The sequence below is a fragment of the Acanthochromis polyacanthus genome, chromosome 8 (assembly GCF_021347895.1).
Source record: "Acanthochromis polyacanthus isolate Apoly-LR-REF ecotype Palm Island chromosome 8, KAUST_Apoly_ChrSc, whole genome shotgun sequence".
Classification (NCBI taxonomy): domain Eukaryota; kingdom Metazoa; phylum Chordata; class Actinopteri; family Pomacentridae; genus Acanthochromis; species Acanthochromis polyacanthus.
The window spans coordinates 38156363-38181180 of NC_067120.1; the positions used below are offsets into that span (position 1 = coordinate 38156363).

The 24818-nt window shown below is 40.7% G+C and overlaps 1 protein-coding gene across 2 annotated transcripts; it reads right to left on the reverse strand.

Annotated features, from left to right (window-relative positions):
• Nucleotides 1–593: 593 nt before the first annotated feature.
• Nucleotides 594–23185, reverse strand: LOC110966676 (carbohydrate sulfotransferase 6-like). 2 transcript variants are annotated; one of them, XM_051951828.1, is made up of 2 exons: nt 23067–23185; nt 594–6634 (listed from the first exon to the last, which is right to left on the reverse strand). In XM_051951828.1, the coding sequence occupies exon 2, from the start codon at nt 6588–6590 to the stop codon at nt 5391–5393; it is 1200 nt and encodes a 399-aa protein (XP_051807788.1). In that variant the 5' UTR covers nt 6591–6634; nt 23067–23185; the 3' UTR covers nt 594–5390. The 2 variants fall into 2 exon arrangements, with proteins under 2 accessions (XP_051807788.1, XP_051807789.1); XM_051951829.1 differs by lacking the exon at nt 23067–23185 and adding an exon at nt 22691–23042.
• Between the last annotated feature and the right edge of the window lie 1633 nt (nt 23186–24818).

Below are 24818 nucleotides of genomic sequence, written 5' to 3' on the forward strand. Positions count from 1 at the left end.
TGCAGCTTTACGTTTATAAATTTGTTAAAAACACAACATAAATCTAGCATATTACAGTATTTTGTAGAATAATGGACTAAAAAGTAGGGTTTGATTCACATAAAGATGATATAAAAACTAACAGGGGGCGGCATAGCTCAGTGGGCCGTCTCACAACCGGAGGGCTGCGGTTCTATCCCCCGGCCCGTCGAGCTCATGTCGAGGTGTCCCTGAGCAAGACACCTAACCCCTAATTGCTCCTGATGGGTCGTGGTTAGTGCCTTGCATGGCAGCTTCCGCCATGAATGTGTGAATGTGTGAATGTGACGTATCCTGTAAAGCGCTTTGGATAAAAGCGCGATATAAATACAACCATTTACCATTACAGTCCACATTAAGGGGAAACTACTGAGCTTTGATGCTTTTATTTTGGCGCTGAAGATGTAAATCAACCTGATTTAACTTCTCACTTTAATTTTGGTCATAAATACAGATCATTTCTTAATAACATTAAATAAAAACTGCAGGAAAAGGCTGCAACTAATGATTGTTTTCATTTCTGATCATTCAATTAATCAAGAAGGTTTTGGTCTCTAAAATGTCAGAATATGATCAACAATGACAAGTGATGTTTATTTTTTTTAAAAAAAGTCTTATTTTGTCCACAATCCAATAATATTCAGTTTACTGTCACAGAGGAGGAATAGAAACCAGAAAATATTCACATTTAAGAAGCTGAAGAATGAGAATTTAGAGTTGTTCTTTAAAAATGACTCAAATTAATTGGCAATTAATTAAATATTTTCATCTTTTTTCACATCACACATGCTTATTTGATGCTTTGTCAACATAAAAAAAGTATTAGTTCAGATTTAAGTTACTAAATTTGAAAAAAAAAATACACCCTAAATCAACATATCTTGAATATTAAACAATACTTTGCAGAAAAATGAAATTAAAAAGCAGGTTTTGTTCAGTGTTTAATAATTAACCCTCCAGTGCACCCCGATGCTTTAATATTGTCCTTCCAAACACAGATGAATTAAAATGTCATCATAAAACAGTCAGAGAATCTAAACACAGACAGCGGTCAGTAGTTAATTTAACTCTAATCAAATCAACATGATTCAACTACTCACTAAATGTTTCCATCAAACTACGCAAAACACATTTAGTTTATCGGCAGAATCAATTAAAACACACAAAAACTGCAAAAATCCTGTAAACAAAGATAAATAAAGACACTGGGAGCTCCAGAAGCACGTTCACACTGAACCAGGTGGAAAAAAAATCCACTCTCACAGCAGAAAGAGCAAAAAAAAAAATCAACTTTAAACATTAAAACCAGAACAATAAGTTAGAGTTTGAGGCACTTAGATGGATAAAGATTCTCCTGCAGCAGAAAATAATCGTTAAATGTGTGAGTTAAAGGGTTTATTTGTTACCTGCTGAAGGAGTAAAATGATCCAACTCTGACCAAGAACACCTGGAGGATAAAGGAGATGCTGATTCCCTGCAGCGCCCCCTGCTGTCTGGAGGTTAGAGCTGCTCAATAAACTAAACTATCACAGAAATACAGGTTTTAAATCAATAGTATAAAAAAACTACTAATATGTGACATAAAAACATTTAAATTCACTGCTGGTTTAATAAAGTTTTTAATAGAGCTCTAATCTGTAAAAATACATTCATTTGTGACTTTACTTTGCAAAATCTTCACTAGAAAAAAGTTTGTGGCAAAAAGATGCCACAAAAATCACAAATGTATTTAACGTGTCTCTATGCTAGCTTCAGCTAACAATGCTAACAACTTCAGTAAGTGATTTATTGCTATAAAAAATTTATTTGAATGTCATTATGAGTGTTTAAGTCACTAATGATGTTTCTGTGATGGTTAAAAGAGCATTTTTTAAAATAATAAACCCAGGAATATAAAGTCATGCAGAAATAAACCACCAGAGTAAAAGTAAAAGTGCTTCCTGAGCGTCTCAGAGACTCGGTCGGCCTTCAGGGACGCTGGCAGGACGCCCGGCTGAAACAATGAGCCACCAAATGAGGGGAGTTCAGATTATTTGTGCCTGACGGCGGCAGATCCACCAAACATCCTGCAGACCTGCAGAGCCGCCGTTTAAACCCAGACTCACTGTGTGCAGAGGAAAACAGAAGCTACGCAGCATTTTGAAACAAGAAAAACAAGCTCTCTGTGCTTGTCCCACAAATGTAGTTATCACATGACATTTCCAGATGAATTATTTGCATGTGAGGCCATGTGACTAATAAGGACTATAATACATTTTATCCTGGAGGTGTAACTGCAGGAACCAGCAGGTTGTTCAGAGGCAGTTTTAATCATTCCTGTAGAACCTTTTCAAAGGCTGAAAAATGTTCCTATTCCAGGGAAAGACAACAAGCTCCACTGCAACAAGCAGTTCTGGGAATCTTCTCTCAAAAATACGATCAGTAAAGTAAAATTCACAACATATTCTGATACAACATACAGCAAAAAGTCGTTTTCACTGCACAGAGTAGCAGGAACCTGCAGGAACTGTACCTATAGAACCTCTTTTGGAGCAGAAAAAGTTCCTATTCCATGTTAGGTACTCCTGATTGGCCCTGAAACTCTCTGCTCAACACTGATTGATTTAAAAACATCACAGCACCAGTATACAAGATTCAGGACTACAAACAGAAACAAAAGTTTCCATAACTTCAGAAAAGGCAGTTTTCCACTGCAGGAACTTTTATAACCTGTTTCTGAGGCAGAAAAAACACTGACTCTGAGGAAGGTACTTCTGACGAACCAGAAAGACTCAATTGTAGCCATCCGTAATGTAAAATTTACCTTTCTTTGTCTGCACTAACTTCTTGTTTGTTCTGGGGCCGTGGGAACCTGCAGGAACGGTTCCTATAGAGCCTCTTTTAGGGCAGAAAAAAGTTCCTAATCCAAGGAAGATACTTCTGAGCCACCCTAAAACTCTCTGTTCGACACTGATTTAAAATCATAACAGTACCGTTTTACAAGATTCAGGACTACAAATTTTCAGAAGAGGCAGTCTTCCACTGCAGGAACTTTTACAACCTGTTACTGGGGTGGAAAACAGTACTAACTCTGAGTAAGGTACTTCTGATGAACTGGAAAGACTCAACGCCTGCTGGTTAAACTTGGAGAAAATAAAGAAAACAGAAATGGTAGCAGTCAACCCAAAAGTAAAAGAAATAAGTTGTTTTTCACTGAAGGAACTGTCCCTATGGAACTTTTTTAAGACAGAAAAAAGTTCCTACTCCATTGTAGGGACTTCTGAATTGGTGGTTAAAAAACACCAGTTAGCAACATTTAGCTCTGCAAGTCTCATCTTTAAAGTTGCTGTACTTTCAGTTTTCCTCTGCAGGAAGAAAAAGACAAAAAAGTACCGACTCTGAGAAAGGTACTTCTTTAAAAGGGCAGGGCTGAATGCTTACTGGATTAACTAAAAGATAAAAAGCAACATCTAAAAAAACAGCAATTGTAGCCATTTTTAAAGTAAAATTAGCCTTTTTCCAACTGCACTAACTTCCTGTTTGCTTTGGGGATGTGGGAACCTGTAGGGACTGTTCCTGCAGGTTCCCACTGCACGGAAGAAGCCCTTCATCAAGGAAAGCCAGAGAAAAGCCCGGTTACTGTTTGCTGGGATCACAAGGATTGGACTGTTGATGATTGGACTAAGGTTCTCTTCAGGGATGAATCCAGTTTTCAATTGATGCCCACTCTGGACAACTTACTGGTTAGGAGGAAGCCTGGAGAAGCTACAAACCAGACTGTCTGCCCCTACAGTAAAACATGGGGGTGGATCAGTGACCATCTGGGGTTGTTTCAGTCTGGGTGGAACAGGGCAAATGAACCAGGTCATGTTTGCGGCTACTCTTGAAAACACTCAGCTGGAAAACTCCTTCCTCCCTCCAATGACTGAATTTTCCAATAAGACAATGCCCCTTAGCACACGGCTATATACCAATTGAAAACCTGTGGAAAATCATCAAATGCAAAATAGAGAACTGCAAGCCCAGAAACAACGTAAATTTGTTTGAATTTGTGCAACAGGAATGGGCTGCTGTGAGAGTAGAACAACGTCAGAAGCTGGTGGAGAGCATGAAGAGATGCATGGCTGCAGTCATCAGAAACAATGGTTATGCAATCAAGTTCTAACTCCTGTGTGGATCCTGTGACTAAAACAGACTGGAAGCTGTTTTTTGCAGAACAATGGCATAGCTATTGATGGAAGAACTTAAGTGGTTTTGGTTATTGTCAAGAAAACCATGGAACATGTCTGATATCAGCTCTGAAGAGCAACTGTTGTTATCATTATATTTGTCCAAACAAATGTACCTTTAGTTGTACCAGGCATTAAAATGAACAAGAAACTGAAGAAAACAAGGGCGGTCTGATCATTGTTTCCATGACTGTATGTTAAATGGCCACATTTTATGTTGCCGTGATTCCTGATCATCAATAACTGATAAACAAATGCTGCATTCCTAAAAATGCCACATGGGGGAATGAACAACCTTGGTAGAGGACTGTGCTGTCTGACTGCTTTTCTTGTTTACTATGCCATGCAAATGCAAAACGTATAGTTTCACAACAACACCTGACATTTGCATCTGACAGCAAAAAGACTTTTAGTCAACACCAAACTTCAACCATAAGCCTCCAGCCGGTGTTCTCTCCATTCGTACAGTGGATCAGACTGTGGTACCGGTAGAGTCTTGAGGCCGATTCATGCTTTCTGCTTCCGCTTGAAGTCCAAAATATGTGACAGAGAAAACAAATGGAGCTCAAATATGAGGACAGGTGGGCATCCAGATAGCTCAGCTGGTTGAGTGGGTGATCCATGAACAGGGGCTACAATTACTGATGCAGTGGTTTGGGTTTAATTCCCTCTTATGGTCCTTTGCTGCAGGTCTTCTCCCTGCTTTCCTGTCTGCCTCTCTACTAACCTGTCTAGTAAAGCCAAACAAATAATAACTTTAAAATATCAGGGAGAGATCACTCACAGCATGATAAATATTCTTAAACAGAACTGAAGGAGTCGATGCCAAACAAGATGAAAAGTTGTAAATTCTCCAGATATCTCGTGCTACGTCGGCCCACTGCTGGAAACCCCTCGAGAATATTTACTGACACGGTGCTGTAGGGAAATCTGAAACCTGCTGCTGTATCCTGGTAAAATGCAAAGTTACAGCCGTTCAGAAGTGTTTCTCCGAGTTACTGTATGACAGGAAATGCGACCGATTGATAAAAATCTGTTGTGTTCTGAATGGAATCCAGTGAGCGCACCAGGATGCAGAAAGCATGAACTGGCCTTTCTAGAATCGTAAAGTCGATGGAGTCAAAACAAAACAAACACTTCAGTCCCGTTTAGAGTCTTAATGTTCTATCTTTTGCCAGGACGCTGTGTTTTGGCCGGTAACCAGCTAAACTGATAAGGCTCCCGAGGCACCAGCAGATCTATGTCGAGTCTTTTCTGCTCTTTATCGCTGTTGACTGTCCTGTAGCCGAGCAGTGACATGGCGCCTTTGCACACCTCCTGGATGCGTTTGACTTTGCTGTGTGGCAGCATTGTGCGCCACGCCTGAGACACGTCGGCAGCGTTTCGTGACGTGATTTTGAACGCCTCCTTCCTGCTTCCTTTGCCCTTCCCGTGGGTCACCCGGTAGATCCATTCCTCCAGCTGCTGCGTCATCTCCAGACCCACAAACTCGTACATGGCGATGATCTCCTCCAGCGGGTTGAGCGCCAAGTCCTCGTAGCGCACCATCTTGTAGCGGCCCTTCAGAAATGGAGGCGGCTTCAGGACGGCACGCTCGTTGATGCGCACATGGCTGCGGCAGATCTCCTGCATGACCTGGTACTGCACCTCGCCGGCTGGGATGCTGCGCTGCTCCAACACCACGGCATTATCGCTCACAAAGGCTTTGGCCGACTCCTCCCTGGACCGGACCACCGCCCGGGGGTCCCGGACCAGGTGGATGATGCGGAGATCCAGGCTGGGGTCCTGCAGAAGGGGGTAAAGAGATTCCAGCTCGAAAAAGCGCACCTCCTTCAGCACCACGTGGCTGTAGGTGTTGCAGGCCTCCTCAGCTCGCTGCAGGCCCTGAGTGTCGCAGCGCTGCATGCACTGAGTCTGGTTGCTGAACTGATTTCGTGGCGTCAACATACAAGCCGGCGGTGAGCAAAGGGCCCGGCTGTGGCTCCACATGAACAAGGAGGAGACGTTGTAGCGCTCTGGCAGGTAGGCCTCCATCACGGAGAGGTCGCACTGGAAGACGCTCCGCAGCAGATCCCTCACCGCCATGCGGAGCGACCGGGCGCCGGGTTTCTGCAGCCGGGTCCAAACGTGCCACGCCGGCTCCATGAGGTAGAAGACGGATGGGTGCTGGCTGAACACCTGGCCCAAGAAGGATGAGCCCGATCGCCATGACGACAGCAGCAGGACGTGGACTTTGCCGTTGGAGGGGGCGGAGCCACAAGGGCTGAGCTGGACGTACCAGCCGCAGAACAGCACCACCGCCGCCCCCTGCAGGATGACCAGGAAGATCATTGTGCTGAGGTTTACTCTGCAGCGTGGCATCATGGAGGCTGCTGGTCGATGTCTGGGGGAGCTGAGAGTCGCCTCGGCTGCAGAGAAAACAGATAAAAACACAAATGTAAATGTTTGAGCAGACATGCAGGGTTCTACAATTCAGAATTCTACTTGGAATTCACTTTTTCCAGTATCCACATTACTCAGTTTTACATTTCTCCAGACAGAAGGACTTAAAAAGCAAACGGCTACACTCTAGAGGAAAGAAGTCACAGATTCCACAGACTGTTATTTCTGGTCACATGATCAATGTGGTCTATAGCTGAAGGGAATAAAGTGGTTTAACCCCAAAACAATTTTACAATTTTATATCGCAGAAGCTTTAATCTAAAGCAATGTACATCTGAGAGAAAGACAAAAGGTAAAACAGTGAAAATATTGACAAATATCTGTCAAATTATTAGTTTTGCTGATCCATACATATATCCATACATTCATCCACTTTCTTCCCCTAATCTGGAGCTGGGTCGCGGCCGCAGCAGACGAAGTAGGTCATTCCAGATGTTCCTCTTCCCAGCAATGCTTTCCAGCTCTTCCTGGGGGATCCCAAGGCATTCCCAGGCTAGACGAGATATATAATCCTTCCAGCGGGTTCTGGGTCTTCCCCGGGGTCTCCTCCCAGGCAGTCGTGTTTCAAAAACCTCCAAAGGAATTCTTTGCCTTGCGGCTCAGCTCCCTCTTCACCACGACGGTTTGGTACAACATCCGCATTATTGCTGATGCTGCACCAATCCGTCTGTCCATCTTGCGCTCCATTTTCACATCACTTGTGAACAAGATCCTGAGATACTGGAACTCCTGTCTTTGAGGAAGCAACTCCCCCCACCCCAGAGGGAGCAATCCACCGGTTTCTGGCAGAGAACCATGGCCTCAGACTTGGGGGTGCTGATCCACATCCCCACTGCTTCACACTCGGCTGCAAACCGCTGCTGAAGGTCATGATCTAAGGAAGCCAACAGAACCACATCATCTGCAAAACGCAGAGATGCGATCCTGACGCCCCCAAATCAGTCACCCTCCTCACCCCAACTGCGTCTTGAGATCCTGTCCATGAACACCACAAACTGGATCGGAGACAAGGGGCAGCCTTGGTGGAATCCAACACCCACTGGAAACGTGTCTGACTTTGTGCCAAGTATGCGGACACAGCTCTCACTTTGGTTGTACAGGGACCGAATAGCTCATATCAACGAGCCTGGTACCTCATACTTCCGCAGTACTCCCCACAGAGCCCCTCAGGGGTCACAGCCATAGGCCTTCTCCAGATCCACAAAGCACATGTAGACTGGCAGGTCGAACTCCCATGACCTCCTCAACAGCTCCGCAAGAGTACAGAGCTGGTCCGCTGTTCCATGGCCGGGACGGAATCTGCATTGTTCCTCCTGAATTCTAAGTTCAACAATCGGTCGGAGCCTCCCTTCCAGCACCCTAGAGTAAACTTTCCCAGCCGGGAAGGCTGAGAAGTGCGATACACCTGTAGTTGGCACACACTCTCCAGTCCCCCTTTTTGAAAATGTGAACCACCACCCCAGTCTGCCACTCCACAGGTATCGTACCCGATGCTCATGCGAATGTGTATAGACATGTCAGCCAAGACAGTCCAACAATGTCCAGAGTCTTCAGCATCTCAGGGTGGATCTCGTCCACACCTGGCACCTTGCCACGAAGGAGCTTCTTAACTACCTCGGAGGCCTCTGCTACAGATATGGACAAAGATTCCCCCGAGTCTTCAGGCTCTGCCTCCTCCACAGAGGACATGTTTACAGGCTTCAGGAGTTCCTCGAAGTGCTCTTTCCACTGCCTGACAATGTCCCAGTATGGGTCAGCAGTTCTTCACCTCGACTGTACACAGCCTGAACAAAGCTCCGTCTCCCTTTCCTGAGGCGTCGAACAGTTTGCCAGAACTTCCTTGAGGCAAACCAAAAATCCTTCTCCATAGCCTCCCGGAACTCCTCCCACACCCAAGTTTAAGCTTCCACAACTGCCGCAGCTGCAGGCCGTTTGGCCGTCCGGTATATGTCAGCTGCTTCAGGTGACCCGCGAGCCAGCCAGGCCCAAAAAGCCTCCTTTTTTAGCCTGACAGCTTTCCTCACCACTGGTGTCCACCAGTGGGTTTTGGGTTGCTGCCGTGGAAGGCACCAGCTCCTAATACCGCCTCTGTAATGGAGGCTTTGAACATTGCCCATTCAGATTCCATGTCCCCAACCTCCCCCACGATGCAGGAGAAACTCTTCCGGAGGTGGGAATTGAAAACTCCATGGACAGGGTCCTCCATCAGACGTTCCCAGTTCACCCTCACTACACGCTTGGGTTTACCAGGTCTGTCCGGCAGTCTTCCCCACCATCAGATCCAACTCACCGCCAGGTGGTGATCAGTTGACAGCTCTGCACCTTTCTTCACCCGAGTGTCCAAAACATATGGCCAAAGGTCTGATGATACCATTATGAAGTTGATCATTGACCTTTAATCTAAAGTGCTCTGGTACCAGGTACACTTATGAGTAACCTCATACTTGAACATGTGTTTGTCATGGACAATCTATTACTAGCACAGAAGCCCAATAACAGAATACCACTCGGGTTCAGATCGGGCGCACCGTTCCTCCTAAGCAACCCCCTCCAGGTTTCTCCATTGTTGCCTACGTGAGCGTTGAAATCCCCCAGGAGAACTGTGGAGTTCCCAGATGGTACCCCCTCCAGGACACCACTCAGAGACTCCTAGAACGCCGAATACTCTGAACTGCTGTTTGGAGCATACGCACAGACAACAATCAGAATTTTCCTCTCCACAACATGAAGTCGCTGAGAGGTGACCCTTTTGTTCTCCGGGGTGAACTCCAACAAAGTGGGCCACCTTATCATGGTTGAGGGGTGTGAGTGTCCCTATGATCCTGGGAGCTGTGTTGTCCCTCCCTCAGGACCAAGGCAAACTGGTCCTGAGGGAGGGACAACACAGCTCCCTTTGGACCAGACAAAGAGGGATTCAGAAAGTCTGGATGAAAACACAAAAGGAAAGCTGCCACCTCGCCCAGATCACGGAAACCGGGGCGTCTCCCTGGAGCCAGGTTTGAGGAGAAGCTTGAAAGAGAGCACCTGGTGGCCGAGCCTTGGGGCCCCATGGGGCTCGGCCGGGCACAGCCCGAAAAAGTAACATGGGGCACCGCCCAGTGGGCACACCACCCAACGGGCAAGAAATTGGGGTCGGGTGCTATGTGTACCAGGCAGTAGGCAGGAGTGGGCATCTAGGTGCACCGCCCCCTGGTGGCGTAGACTAGCTCTGGGGACGTGGAACGTCACCTCACTGGCGGGGAAGGAACCTGAGCTGGTGAGGGAGGTGGTGCAATACCTGCTTCACACACAGCAAGGGTTCCAGAATCAAAATTCTGAAGAGGGGTTGGACTCACTCCTTCTCTGGAGTTACCCCGGGTGAGAGGGTGGGTGTGGGGATACTCACAAGGCCCCGGCTGAGCGTTACTTTGTTGTTTGTTTTGCTGATTTAAATTCAGCAAAATAGTAATTCTATGGTCACACACTGTAGAAGAGCAAATTATTAATGCTGTTTCCGATGTGGACATTACTTACTGAATTTAATTTTTAAAAAATTAACCAAAATTAGACTTGAAAATGTGCTATTCTCTTAATTTAAATCAGTAAAATTTAATATTGTGAAACACAATATTTGTTTTTACAGTGCAATGTAACAAAAAAGGTAAAAACTGTGAAAACATTGACAAACATCCATGAAATTACTATATTTTGCTGATGTACATTCAACAAAACTAATGTTATGCTGTAAAACACCAAATTAATATTACTAATTTTTTATATGGACATAATTTACAATTTCTGTATATTTTTTATGGTTAACATATAAAATAATAACTATTTTTTCTGTGATTTACTAAATGTCATTGGTAATCTAACAAAATAGGACAAATCTGTTAAAAAACAGTAAAATAATGAAAATAATTACAGTTACAAGTCTTTACATTTTCCATCCATCCATCCATTCATCCATCCATCCATTCTCTATACACCGCTTTATCCTCACTAGGGTCATGGGGGGTGCTGGAGTCTATCCCAGCTGACTCGGGTGAAGACAGGGGACACCCTGGACAGGTCACCAGTCTGTCACAGGGCTACATATACAGACACACAGTCACACTCACATTCACACCTACAGACAATTTAGAGTAACCAATTAACCTCAGCATGTTTTTGGACTGTGAGAGGAAGCTGGAGTACCCGGAGAAAACCCACACATGCACAGGGAGAACATGCAAACTCCATGCAGAAAGATCCCAGGCCCACCTCTTTACATTATCCATAAATCATAATATATAAGGCCAAAAATAAATAAAAGCTTAGAGTAAAAAATATAGTAATGGTGTACTTTTTTTTTAGATTTCTCTAAAACAACAGTTTTATTTCTAAAAATTATTTATAAGTTTTATTCTTTAATATACTTATTTTTTCCAAATAACTACAAATATGTGTAGTTGTAGTTTTTGCTGATTTAAATACAGTGAATTTCCACAATTTTACGATCATGAATAACCATTTTCAAAAAGACATTTTTTTCTTAGACACTATTTACAGTGTTCTAAGCTTAACATGTAAATTATTATTATCATTTTCTGTTATTTTATTCATTATTATCTATAATTGACCAAAACAGGGAAAATGTGAGAGAGAAAAAGGAAAAAAAATGGCGTTTTTTTAACAGTAAAACCACACATTCATCATTATTGGCACTGATCTGCAGGAAGAGCTGCTGAGATATTAGAAGGAAGGAAAACCAGTCGTGACGAAGCTTCCTGCATGTCAGCTCTCCCAGTTCTAATCTGAGTTTTACTGCATTTCTGTCGCTGGATGTCAGTAAATGTTAAAAACAGCAGCAGGTGTGGTTTTGGTTGTGAAAGAAACATTCAGACGTGACGTCAGCGTTAATTCATTCCTCTCTGATGTAATCTGGAAGGAGACACCTGATGCTGGCTTCCTGCTAAACAGACGTCAGATTTAACATATTCAGGTTATTTAAGGGAATTTTTTTGCTCGTGAAAGACATTTAACCCTCTAAACACCTGGTAGTTGTTGGCTCCTGTCACATTTTTCACTACAATATAAATTCCTGCAGCTCTCTGGAAACAGAACAATGAAGAAATGTTTCTCCATGCTGAATGTATCTTCCAACAACTTGCTCCTCTGTTCACTGTTTCTGAGACATGCTGCATTTACTTTATACCAAAGAATTTTCATTTTTGTACAGGATCTGATCTCTGTAAATGTTTTATTTTTACAAGCATGTAGCACAAAGTGATTTTCCTGACATGTTGCAATTAAAGAGTTCATTTGCAAAAACAGGTAACTCTGTTTTCAGAAAACTCATTTTTTATTGTTTACTTGAGATAATAATAACACTAATAATGTATTTTTTCTCTATTTTGTCATGTATTTTACTACTGAGTCAATACACTCAACTTCAGTTTGATTGATATTATCTCAAGTAAACAATAAAAAAAAAGTTTTCTGAAAACAGAGTTACCTGTTTTTGCAAATGAACTCTTTAATTGCAACATGTCAGGAAAATCACTTTGTGCTACATGCTTGTAAAAATAAAATATTTACAGAGATCAGATCCTGTACAAAAATGAAAATTCTTTTCTGAAAATTTATCAAATTTTGCAAATGAACTCTTCAATTTTAAGCTTAAATTTAGTCCATTTTTCTAACAGAACCACATGTTCTGTTAGTAGCAGCACCAAGCCAAAGTTGAAAATCTATCTTTTCCTTACAGGATCTGGTGTAAACTGTGTATTTTTGACAAATTTGGTTATTTGGAATTGGTTATTTTTCCCGGCAGAACTGCAGGTCACACATGAAACGTTCAAGGACCGTCTGAAAATTTCAAATCCCATGATTCTTTTTTTTTTTTATTTACAGTTTCTCGTTAGATGAACTGTGCCATTTTGGTGATTTTTTTAAACAAAACACGCCTTTAAAACTTAACAGGTTTAAGAATTTTCAATGCAAATTAAGTTTTTACCTTGTTCACATGCTCATATAGTGTTTTTTTTATATGTTAGAAGACCATAGAAGAGTGAAATAAACATATTTAGGAGTATATGCATGTTTGCACATGTTCAATGTCTCTTATTGTTCCTTGTATTGTATTGAGTGTTTTTTATGTTTTTTGTTGGGGACTACGGATGAAATTTAGCATGCATGCCAATTCCGGCATATTTACATTACATCATGCATGTACTGTCCATTAATATGCACTGTCCCGACTAAATAAACCAGAAAGTAAGTAAGTAAGTAAGAAATAACCAGTCGACACCATGGTTTAGTGTTTCCACCTTGTCTCAAAAACACAGATTCAGACTTCCAAAGTTCCAAACCTACAGAACAAATCCAGTCAATGTCCACAAAATCGGTTTATTTTCATGGGGGAAAAAAACTCTAAATGTGTAATTCTAATGCATTTTTAGGAGTTAAATCAACAATCAGACAGAAGATTTTGCAACTACAACTGATATATTTTATTCAATCATGTCACTGTGCATCGCTTAGTTGTGGTCATTAAACAGCGTTAAAATATCTATAAAAATAACATCGCAGAACTTGAAATGATTGGGTAATGTTGAATTTACAGAAGCAGTTTCACTCCTTTTTTGAAATAAATGGAAATAAAATGATGACGCAGAAACATTTTAGCGAATCAGAAACAAATCTCTTTTCTGTTTCAGCTTGAAATCATTCAATTTAATGCTAATAAGTTTACTTTAATGCCATTTTTGGTGCAAAAATGCGTACCGTAGGGGTTTATTAGTGACGATATTAATGATCTCAGCTGTAACTGATGTTGTTTTTTACATATATTTTTGTTGCTGCCTGCGTGACAATGTGTACAGCACTTAGATGGCTTTAAATGTCATTTAATTATCACCTGATAGAATAAATATGCAGGTGAAGAGGAAGATAAAGTACAGAAATGAATGTAAAAAGCTGCTGTCCACATGTGCTCCGTCTGAAAGGCAGGAAACATGAAAATCCACTGTCCAGAATGATCTAATCCTCTTCATGCCTTGAAGTTTCTCAGGATTCAGTGAGAAAGATGAACATTTTTCTGGCAAAACATCTGTCAGAGAAGCAGGTTGAAAGCGCCGAGTTGTGGAAATAAAAGAGACGAAGTGTCATGGGAGATCACCGCTCAACCATGCTAGCCATGTGCTGCTCTTACCGAGCAAGCCCCGACACGAGCCGCTCACCTCCAGACCCTCGGGAGACAAAAGCAAACAGCCGACTTCGTGACGGATCCGTCCTCCTCTTTCTTTCCTCCTCCCCCCTCCTCCTCCGTCTACAGCTGCTATTGCTCACGTCTCACTCTATCCAGTTTCCATCCAGTTATTTACCCAAAACACTCCAACGCTGTGAGAGAAAACAACTCGTAAAGGTTATCGTGATCTAATCCCTAAACCAGTTTTACAGCATATCAAACACTGTCCCATGATCCACCTTTGATAAGGATACAACCTTCCAGTCAGCGACGTCAAACAACGGGAACAAAACTCATCTTATTTCTAATAAACATGTTGGCAAACAAAGACGGATTCCTCACCTGTATCCCCGCTGGTCGTAAATAAACCATCACATTAGAGATATCCTGATCCGAGTCATTTAATATTTAGTGTCTGCTGATACCAAGTCCAAAACCGACACCGTTTTCCTGGATAAGAAACACTTCACGTACTTTTGGGTTAATTCAATCTCATGTACAATGAGTGTACTGATGCAAAGGTGTTCTAAAGGAAGAGCAGGACATTTGGGATGAAAATTCTGAATCATTGTCTCAGTAACCTGCAGAATTAAGAAAACGTATGGGTTGAGTTTCAGTCTTGAGGAAGAGAATTGTAAAGTTCTGGAAAACTGTCACTATTAGGGATGCAACTTTTAAACAATTACTATGAATTAGTAATCGATCTCTAATGTGGTTTAAGTACAACTTTCTACATCCTGATGGAGGTTCTGAGACTTTTGAGGTTAACATGCCTTGATTACAACGACCTACTAGATTCTAACCGACTGCGGATCAGGTGGTAGAACAGGTTCAATCCGAAGTTTCTTGTGATTTTTTTCAGACATATTGTCAGAAACTTTGAGTACCACTATGGTGGAAATGTGCTGATCCATTCTCACATGCAGCCCAGAACTTAGGCCTGAAACCAGTGACCTAATGTACATATGGATTTAATGCATCACATGTGCAGACAGAACCACGTCCATGTTGGTTTACATCTGCTTTTAGGGCAGCAACACATGCAGCCGATGAAACGTGACTTTGCTGGTGCATCTTTGTAGGATTGAATTCAATTAAAGAAACTTATGCTGGATGGAAATTGTAAAAAATCTGCAGGTTATCTTAGCTAATTGTGCACTGTTAGCCTTTTTAGCCTAAATTAATGTTGAATTTACACAAAAAGCTAGTATTTGTAGCATATTAAATGATTTGATGCTGTTTTTTTTTTAAACTGACATGATAAGAACAGAGTGGAGCAGAGCGGTCAGTTCTGTGATACACAACATTCGTCTTTTTGAGCTAAATGGGTCAATCCAGAATTGGAGGACATTTGAGTTTCAAAATGTTTGAAAAATTAACCCTCTTGTACAGTTTTCTGCTCCATATTCATCAATAACAGGTAATAAACTATCAAAGGATTGACTGGCTCAGCTCACACATCAATGGTAGCATTTTTATTCCATGTTTTATTTGTTGTTTGCTAACCCTACTCTGATCACAGTAACAAGGTTGCTAATCCACGCTAATGTTAGCTTTTTCTCAGCACCAGAAGCTAGATATTTAGCTAGCTGTTACTGCTGACCAAGAGGACAAAGTGACTGATGGAAAACAGTCAAGAAAAAAGTAAAAAGTCTGGACCACTATCCACTATCTCTGAAGCTCGTTCCAAGAAGTCTTAAATCAAAATACAAACCAAGACCAACAAGTCTCAAGTCAAGAACAACTACTCCTAAGTCAGGACCAGCAGGTTCCAAGTCAAGACCAACAATACCCAACTATTCTAAGTCCAGAGTCAAGACCACTACCACTGAAGTTTAGTCCAAGAAGTACCAAATCAAACAGGAAACCAAGACCAGAAAGTCTCAAATGGAGTCCACAGACAAGACAAGCAAGTCCCAAGTCAAGACGAATAAGTCTAAAGTTAACTCCCAAGTCAAGTTCCAAGGAGTAATAAGTTTCTGTCATTTTGTGTTTCATTTTTGAAATATTTAGTTTTGTTTCTGTTGTTTTTTATCTTTTGTCTGACTTTTGTCATTTGTCTTGTTTTCTGTTTCCTTTTTGTGTCGCTTGTGTTGTTAGTTTATTTTTTAGTTGTTTTGTTTCTTACTTTCATTAATTTTGTCCAAGTTTTTGTCTCTTTTTGTTTTGCTTCGTGCCGTTTCTCATTTTTTGTCATTTTGTTTCTCACTTTTGTGTCTTGTTTTTGTAATATTTTGTCTTGTTTTTGTTGTTTTTTGTCTAACTTTTGTCATTTCCTTTTTGTCTCGCTTATGTTGTTATTCTATTTTTTAGTTGTTTTGTTTCTCGCTTTTGTCATTTGTTGTCTAATTTTTGTCATTTGTCCTTTTTTTGTTGCTTTCTAAGATTTTTGTCTCCTTTTTATTTTGTGTCATTTGTCTCATTTTTTGCCGTTTTGTGTCTCGTTTTTGTAATATTTTGTCATTTTGATCATTAAGTATAAAACTAAATAGTTCAGTTTCACCTTCCTGTGACTAAATGTTGTTTCTTTGTAGACACTGTGATCTGGAAGTTGTAATGTGGAAATGATAAACTGAGGATGAATGTTGTTGAAATTGAAGTTCTTTTTCTTAAGAATTTTAAAGTTGTTTGTAAGGTTTTGTAAAAAGATAATTCCTTAAATGTGAACGTTTACATGAACATGTACATTTTTGCACTAAAAAAAGGAAACATTTGGAGTTTATAGGTTATTATGCTGTGATTTTATTGGTCACTGGAGATCAAATTAGGCTGAATGTGGAAGCTGAACTAAGATGAGTTGACACTTCTCGGTTAGAACCGGGAGTTTCTATTAGGTTCAAAGGTTTGTTTCAAAAATAACCGGCAAGAAATCATTTCCTGAAGAACGCTGCTGCATAAGAAGCTGCACCGGCTGCAGACTTTTACACTTGATCAGCGTTTAGCTGGCGTTAGTCGTTGTGCTGATGTGTTCACAAACTGTCCTGCAGTCTCTCAGGGTTTGTTTCAGGATGTTGTGCAGCTGCTCACAGGAAAAATAAACCTCTCAGCCGGACAGTCCTCCTCGCTCTGTCCCTCTAGTTAAAACACTAAACACTTCAGAGTGAGAGAAAGTGACTGAATGAGAGCCACTAAAGAGACACTAAACTGTTCTTCAGAGTCGTTAGTTTCATTTAAATGAGCAGAGTCAAGAGCTTTGAAAAAGTACGAACGATGAAGTGAATTTATCAGCGATAAAAACAGTCTGAGCTGGACTGTAAATCAATACACAAAAACACATTAATTAGATTATTTGATGACAGTCAGTGCTGTAATTGTCTGATTCCAGCTTCTTCAATGTGAATATTTTTTGGTTTCGTTCCTCCTCTGCGATGGTAAACGGAATATATTTGGACAAATTAAGACATTTTAGGGCAGCTTTTTAATTTTTCTGGACAAATCAATACATTTTAGGACAGTTTAATCGGTTTTCTGGACAAATAAATACATTTTAGGGCAGGTTTTTAATTTTTCTGGACAAATCAATACATTTTAGGACAGTTTAATCAGTTTTCTGGACAAATCAATACATTTTAGGACAGTTTTCAACAATTTCCTGGCATTTTATGTTTTGATCATAAAGAAAAATACTAGAATAATCATTGTTCTTTAATCATCTTGCGTCTCATTTTTGTAACATTTCGTCTTTTGTCATTTTTTGTTTGACTTTTGTTTCATGTTTTTGTCGCTTTGTTTCTCGTTTTTGTCATGTTTGTGTCGTTTATCCACTTTTTAGTCGCTTTCTAACTTTTTGTCAAATGTTTTGATCCTTTTTTGTTTTGTTTGGTGTCTCATTTTTTTGTCATTTTGTTTCTCGCTTTGTAATATTTTGTCTTGTTTTCGTTGTTTTTTTTGGTCTTTTTTGTCATAAATTATCCCTGACATGAAGACAGGAGGCTGCTAAACGGCTGTTTCTTCGTTCTGCAGAGAGGCAGAAGGCTCCTGTAGGCTCAGAACGTTCAGAACACAATGTGCTCGAGTCGCCTCCACCACCTCGTCCTGCTTCCGGAGTTTATTATGAGCCGAGTCACCGAGTGTCAAACCTCCAGAGACCTGCAGAACCAAGACGGCTCTAAAGCTGCACGTTCTGTCGCTCTTCACTGATTTATTTAAAAATTAGTGTTTAATTCTGCACTTTTGACCGTTTAGCAGCCTCTCTGTTTGGTTGCATCTATTAGAGAAATGCATTTTCCAAACATTTACTGCAGAAAACATCTGGTGCTGCTGCAAATAACAACATTTTGAGTTAAAATTTAGTAGAGTTGTAGCGACAAAGTCAGAAATCAGGCTGTATTTTATTCTGCAAATCGCATTTTTGATAATATTAAACAAAAATGTGTAAATTAGCTTTAAATTCTTTACTTTTAATCGTTTAGCAGCCTCTCCATCAGGTTGAATCTGCTATAGAAATGCATTTATCATTTACAGAAGAAAACATCTGATGCTACTGTAAATAACAAGGTTTTTAGTTAGAATTTAGTAGAATTGCAGCTGTAAAGTCAGAACTTAGACTGTTATTCACTCTGAAAGCTGCATTTTTTAATTACGGAAGCAAAAACGTTCAAAATTAGCGTTTAATTCTGCAGTAATCCTTTGCACTGCTTCCACCAGGCTGCATTTGCTATAAAAATAGAATTCTGAAACATTTACTCAAGAAAACATTTGGTGCTACCGTGAATAAGATTTTAGTTTGAATTTAGTAAAGTTGCAGCTGTGAAGTCTAAAATCAGGCCGTATTTTACTCTGCAAGTCGCATTTTTGATAATATTCAAGCAAAAATGTGCACAAACAGCTTTAAACTCTGCAGTTTTAACCCTTTTGCGGCCTCTCCATTAGGTTGAATCTGCTATAGAAATGCATTTTCCAAACATTTACTACAGAAAACATCTGATGCTACTGCAAATAACAACATTTTTAGTTAGAATTTAGTATAGGTGCAGCTGAAAAGTCAGAAATCAGGATGCTATTCACTGTGTAGGTCACACTTTTGATTATATGGAAGCAGAAATGTCAGTTTTTGAGTGTTTAAGTTGGAAATCTTGGAAAGTATAAACTGACTTTCCTTGAAATGAAGATGCTTTGGTGCAAAATTACCATTTAGTTCTGCAGTTTTAACCCTTTACACTGCTTCCATCAGGCCACATGTGCTATAAAAAGTCAATTTTTCAAACATTTACTGCAGAAAACATCTGATGCTACTGTAAATGACAAGATTTTTAGTTCAAATTTAGTAGAGCTGCAGCTGTAAAGTCACAAATCAGGCCGTTATTCACTGTGTATATTAGATTTTTGATTATACTGAAGCAAAAATGTCAGTTTTTGGGTGTTTTAGTTGGAAATCTTGGAAACTTCAAACCGACTTTCCTAAAATGAAGATGTGTTGTGCAAAATCAGCGTTTAATTCTGCAGTTTAAACCGTTTAGCAGCCTTTCTTGACATCACTCAGTTCAGCTGTACTTCTTCATGGCTGAAAACAGACTTTAGGTTCATTAGCGCCCCCTACTGGGCTGGAGTGTTCATCAGAGTTCTGGTGAGAAAAGTGTGATTAAATGCATTTTTATTTTTTTAACGCCCGTTTTTTTCTGTAATTAATTAATTATCATAATTTAGTCGTTAAAGTTCAGCCCTACTTAAAAAAAATCTGGTTTTATTATTTATTGTTTCTGTCGACTAAAATTAAAACTAGAAAAACGGAGGTTCACTTTTTCCTGTGAGATGTGAAGGACAGCACAGCATAGAAATACTCAAGTAAAGTAAAAGTACCTCCAGATTTAAGTGCAGTACTCGAGTAAATGTACTTTTCACCGCCACAAAACGACCGCAAAGAGACGACAAACCACCACAGAAGAGCTAAACGCTGCTAAACCAGCTCTAATAATGTGTATTTTTTAAACGCACAGATGTTTTTTAGAGTTTAAACTGAGAAAAACTGCCGTTATTATTCGTAAAAGCACAAATGAACCGGAAATTGTGAACTTTATTTTTTTTTAAACTAGCAAATCTACACATTTAACGAGGCGATAATTTGAGAAATATCTTAATAAAAATTAAATAATGTGAATTTGTAAAGTAACTAAAGCTGTCAGGAGAAAGTATCAGGAAATTTAAATACCTAAACGTAGTACAAGCACCTCAAAACTGCAGTTAAGTGCAGTACTTCAGTAAATGTACTCAGATACTTTAAAACTACTGCCAACGATCCACAATATGGAACTAAAATCAATCAATCAATTAAATTTTATTTATAAAGCGCCTTCCAACAGCCAAAAGGAGCACAAGGCGCTTAACAGAGTAAAATAAAATAAATAAGTAAAAGCATTTTAAGAAACACACAGTTCTAAAAGAAGCTAAGCGTCAAACGCTACACGGAACAAGTGCGTTTTCAGACGACATTTAAAACATTTAATTTAGAAATAGACTGCAAGTGCGATGGAAGAGAGTTCCAAAGCTTAGGGCCAAGAACGGCAAAAGAGCGGTCACCAAACTTTCTATATCTTGCCCTGGGGACAACCAAAGAGATGTTGTTAGATGAGCGTAGTGTCCTGTCGGGTTGGTAAATTGCCAACAGCTCTGAGATGTAGGCAGGGGCACGCCTGTTTATGGCCATAAACACGAACAATAGGACCTTGTACCGGACTCTAAGGTGCATCGGAAGCCAGTGGAGCGCTTGAAGGACCGGGGTGATGTGCGAGTGTTTTGAGGAGTTGGAGATGAGACGTGCTGTTGCGTTTTGAACCAACTGAAGTTTATGGAGGAGTGAGTGATTAAGTCCAGTGTAAAGGGCTCAACCGCAACTACCTTCAAACAGTAAATTAATAATATTCACAATCTTAGTTTAAAATTTTATTAATATTAATAATAATAAGGCAGCAGATTTCTTCAAAAATTAATTATCTGGTAATTTCTATATTACATTAATAATAATAACAATAATGCAGATTTTTCATAAAAAATATAATTTTTTGAATTTCTATACAGGGTGGTATTGACAAATGTGAATGTCCTGCCCAAACGGTGAGGGAAATCAAAACAATAATTAAAATCAAAGTTCCTTACCTTTAACCAATCTTTTTAATATTTGTCAGACCTTGGTGCATTGTGAAACGAGCAAGCAACAAGCAAAACGCAACAGGGTTTGTGATCTCCTGGATGCCCAGATCCCTCAGAAGGACATTGCCAAGATTGTTGGCATCAGTGAGAGGACCATTCACCGCATCCAGCATGCCAGACAATCCAGTTTGGGCACCAAGAGATCTCCAGATGGTCCTGGGAGTCTTGGGCTCAGATGGCAATAAGATGCCCCCCTACTTCTTCAAGCCAGATCAGAAAATTGGGGCTGATGTGTGCTACAAAGTTCTGAGATACACCGTTTTGCCCTGGCTGAAGGCCACCTACCCTGACAACAGCTATGTGTGGCAGCAAGACGGGGCTCCTGCTCACACATCAATCAAGGTCCAAAAGTTCTGTAAGTAGAATATGGAGAACTTCTGGTCCAAAGGCATTTGGCCCCCGAGCTCACCTGATCTAAACCCCCTGGATTTTTTCTGATGGGGCGCCATTGAGTTGAGGACTAATGCCACCCCTTATGCCAATATGGATTTACTTAAAGGCTGCTTTCTCCAGGGAATGGGAGGCCTACCCCAAGGAGGATATCAGGAGGGCCTGTGCCTCTTTCAGAGCCTGTATCGAGGCCTTCATCATGGCTGATGGAGGACAGATCGAATAAACATGTTCTGAAAGCTTTAAATTTGTGTTCTTCAAGAAATCAGTTCAAAATTCCAAAGAATAAAAAAGTTATACCCATTTATAGTTGTTTTTACCTGACAGGACATTTTTGCTTCCCCGCCCTGTATTATATTAGAATTAAAAAGAATAAAGCAGATTTTTTCATAAAAATTAAATAATCTTGTAATTTCTTTGATTAGATTAATATCAGTAAGATTAAAGCAGCATTTTTTTCAAAACCATGTAATAATAGTAAAATTAGAGTTAAATGACTTTTAATTAAATTAAATTCAACCAATAAACCATGATGACTTTTAGAAATTATTTTTTCTCTACAATCAAATGTATTTTTTATTTTGAATGTTTAAAACTGTCTGAATACGTTAAAATACAGGAAGAAACTGTCATTTCTGAACTCAAGATGATTAAGTTGCCAAGTTAATTAAACTAAAATTAAGCTTTATATCAACTACTGCAGTAATTTGAGTTTAATCTGTAAACTGTGACAAATTTATGCAACATTATTATGCAAATACAAACAGATTTCAAATTAAAAGTTTACATAAATCAATACATTTTAATTTTTAATCCATTTAATTATTTTCTAAGAGTGTGCTGCTGAAAATAATTTAAAAAGTTAATAATAAAGTATTGAAATATTCAAGTAAAGCACAAGTACCTGAAGATGTACTCGAGTAAAAGTACTTAGTTACTTTCCATTACTGTTAACGACCCTTAAATAACTGTAAATACAACCAATATTCAAATTAAAAGCTGATCTAAATTTATAAATTCGACTTTTTTATCCATTTTTTAAAATGTTTAATTATTATCTTTAAAATTGTAAATACTGAAGTACAAGTACCTGAAGATGTACTCGAGTAAAAGTACTTAGTTACTTTCCATTACTGTTAACGACCCTTAAATAACTGTAAATACAACCAATATTCAAATTAAAAGCTGATCTAAATTTATAAAGTCGACTTTTTTATCCATTTTTTAAAATGTTTAATTATTATCTTTAAAATTGTAAATACTGAAGTACAAGTACCTGAAGATGTACTCGAGTGAAAGTACTCCGTTACTTTCCTGCGGTGAGGAAAGAGAATAAAGCTGCAGTTGACGATCGGTAAACGGAGAAACTCTGTTGGTTCTAACCGATTAACGGAGGTTTAACGGACGCTCCAGACCCTCCAGCAGGATCCTCAGCACGGTACCGGTCCAGTTCTAGGCTCCGTCCGGTTCTCCGGTTCTTTTCTGGACGCTTTAGATGCAAAGTGCGTCGCAGAGTTTGTCCCCAGAAAGTAGTTCCAGAACAAACGGTCCAGCCGAGGAGCACCGACCGACCGGCGGGGCTTCAGCTCGGCTCTTCCCGGTGGTTTTAACAGTTTTGTTTTTTTTTTTCTTTTCTCTGCCGGTTCTCTTACCTTCGGCTCGGTGCTGCTTCGTGCTGCCGGGACGCGGAGCCGGTGCGCCGCGGTGCTCGGTGACGCTGCTCCGGTTGAGACGTGGCCAGAGGCTGCGCACCGCCGAGCGGACTGGAAGCGGCGGGGCGGGGGCTGCTGGTCATACAGGCCGGACGGAGGGCGGGTCCCGGCGGCGGCAGCAGGAGGAGGGGCCCGGTGGAAGCTGCGGGGGTCTCCGGCTACTGAGTCACTGTCTATACAGAGGGTCTGGAGGAGGCAGCCCGGGGTCTCAGGGGCTACGCAGGGACCCCACTTTTACAGGGGCCATAGTAACGTAAAGACACCAGAGGGGTATTCCACGAAGCTGGCTAAAACAGGCTGGGCTTACGCCGGTAAGCGTGGCTTGAATAAGCGGCAACTTTAATCTCAGCTGCAAGTAGTTCCACGAACGAGGCTCAGCTGTTTTTCAGAGACGCTTATTCAAGCCAGGCTGATCCAAGCTGCGGCTGAGCGCGCGTCCGGGGGAGATAAAAAGCCCCGACGTGTCGATCGTCGAAATGATGACATTATGTCTAAAAACAGAGCGGAGACTTTCTCTTCGGCAGAGCAGAAACTTCTCACGGAGTTGTACGAGGACTACAGGGAGATTATGACAAGAAAAGGCAACACGGTTGCGATAAATAAAGCTCGAGACGCTGCCTGGCAAAGCATTCAGGGCCAGATTAACACTCCACAGTGCCCCTGGGCAACAACCTGTCAGGCATAAGTTCATCAGCAAGGGAATTGTCCAGATCTTTAGGATAAGCTGAACTCAGCTTTTCAGCTTTTTCCGGTACATCACAATCACTGCAGTCTCTCTCAAATAAACAACCAAAAAGGTCACAAACATCTGTGTAGGCATCAATCCTTCTGGAAAGGCAGGGACTGAGTCTGTCAATAATGACATAAAATGTCTCAACCTTAAATCTCTGGCTTCCATCAGGGAAAGCTACTTCACTGTCATCATCAGATTCATCAGCAAACCTCTTCCTCTTTCTCAAACGTCTGATGTCAAACTGGTAGTCTTTTGTTGCACTGATAAATACCCCCCAGATATATAGGGGCCACAGTTATACAGAGACCCCAAATTTACAGGGGCCACAGTTATACACACTTCTACAGGGGCCACAGTTATACAGAGAACCCACTTCTTCACAGTTACTAGACAAGTGACTATTTTGACCTTATCTTCGTTTCATGCGTATTTTCCAACTCCAAACAACATAAACGTAAATGCTGATTGGATTTAATTACGATTAGGTGATGTGTATTTTGGTAACGAGGGAAGGTGCGGCCCAAAGTGATCAACACCCTAGAACACGGTGTGCATAATTATCAGGTGGGCCAATAGATAATTGTCGGACTTTTAGTATCATAGTTGACAGATATCACAGCTGACAATTTGGTTGTTTTCAGGCCTAAAATCAACATGGCCGCCTATAACCAAACACCACATGACATTTTTACAGAAAGATTTTTCTAAATTTTATATATACAATTGAGTAATATTCAAAGTTAAAGAAAATTAAAGCTGCAAGCAGCGTTGAACGGGTCCTCACATCCTCACTGGTCAGCGAATCCAAGCATGTCCACCAGGGGCCGCTGCGACTGAGAGTGTATTTCGGCCTATGGATGTGATGAGGGCCGGATTCTGATTAAATATGTGAAGTTTCAGACAGATTGGAGCATGTAGAGGCAATTTAGACAGCACTTCCTGTCCATCCATCAGGTGGC

Bases quoted from the DNA above. Each gene is read 5' to 3' on its own strand.
- LOC110966676 (XM_051951828.1), bottom strand. From the start codon at position 6,590: ATGATGCCACGCTGCAGAGTAAACCTCAGCACAATGATCTTCCTGGTC.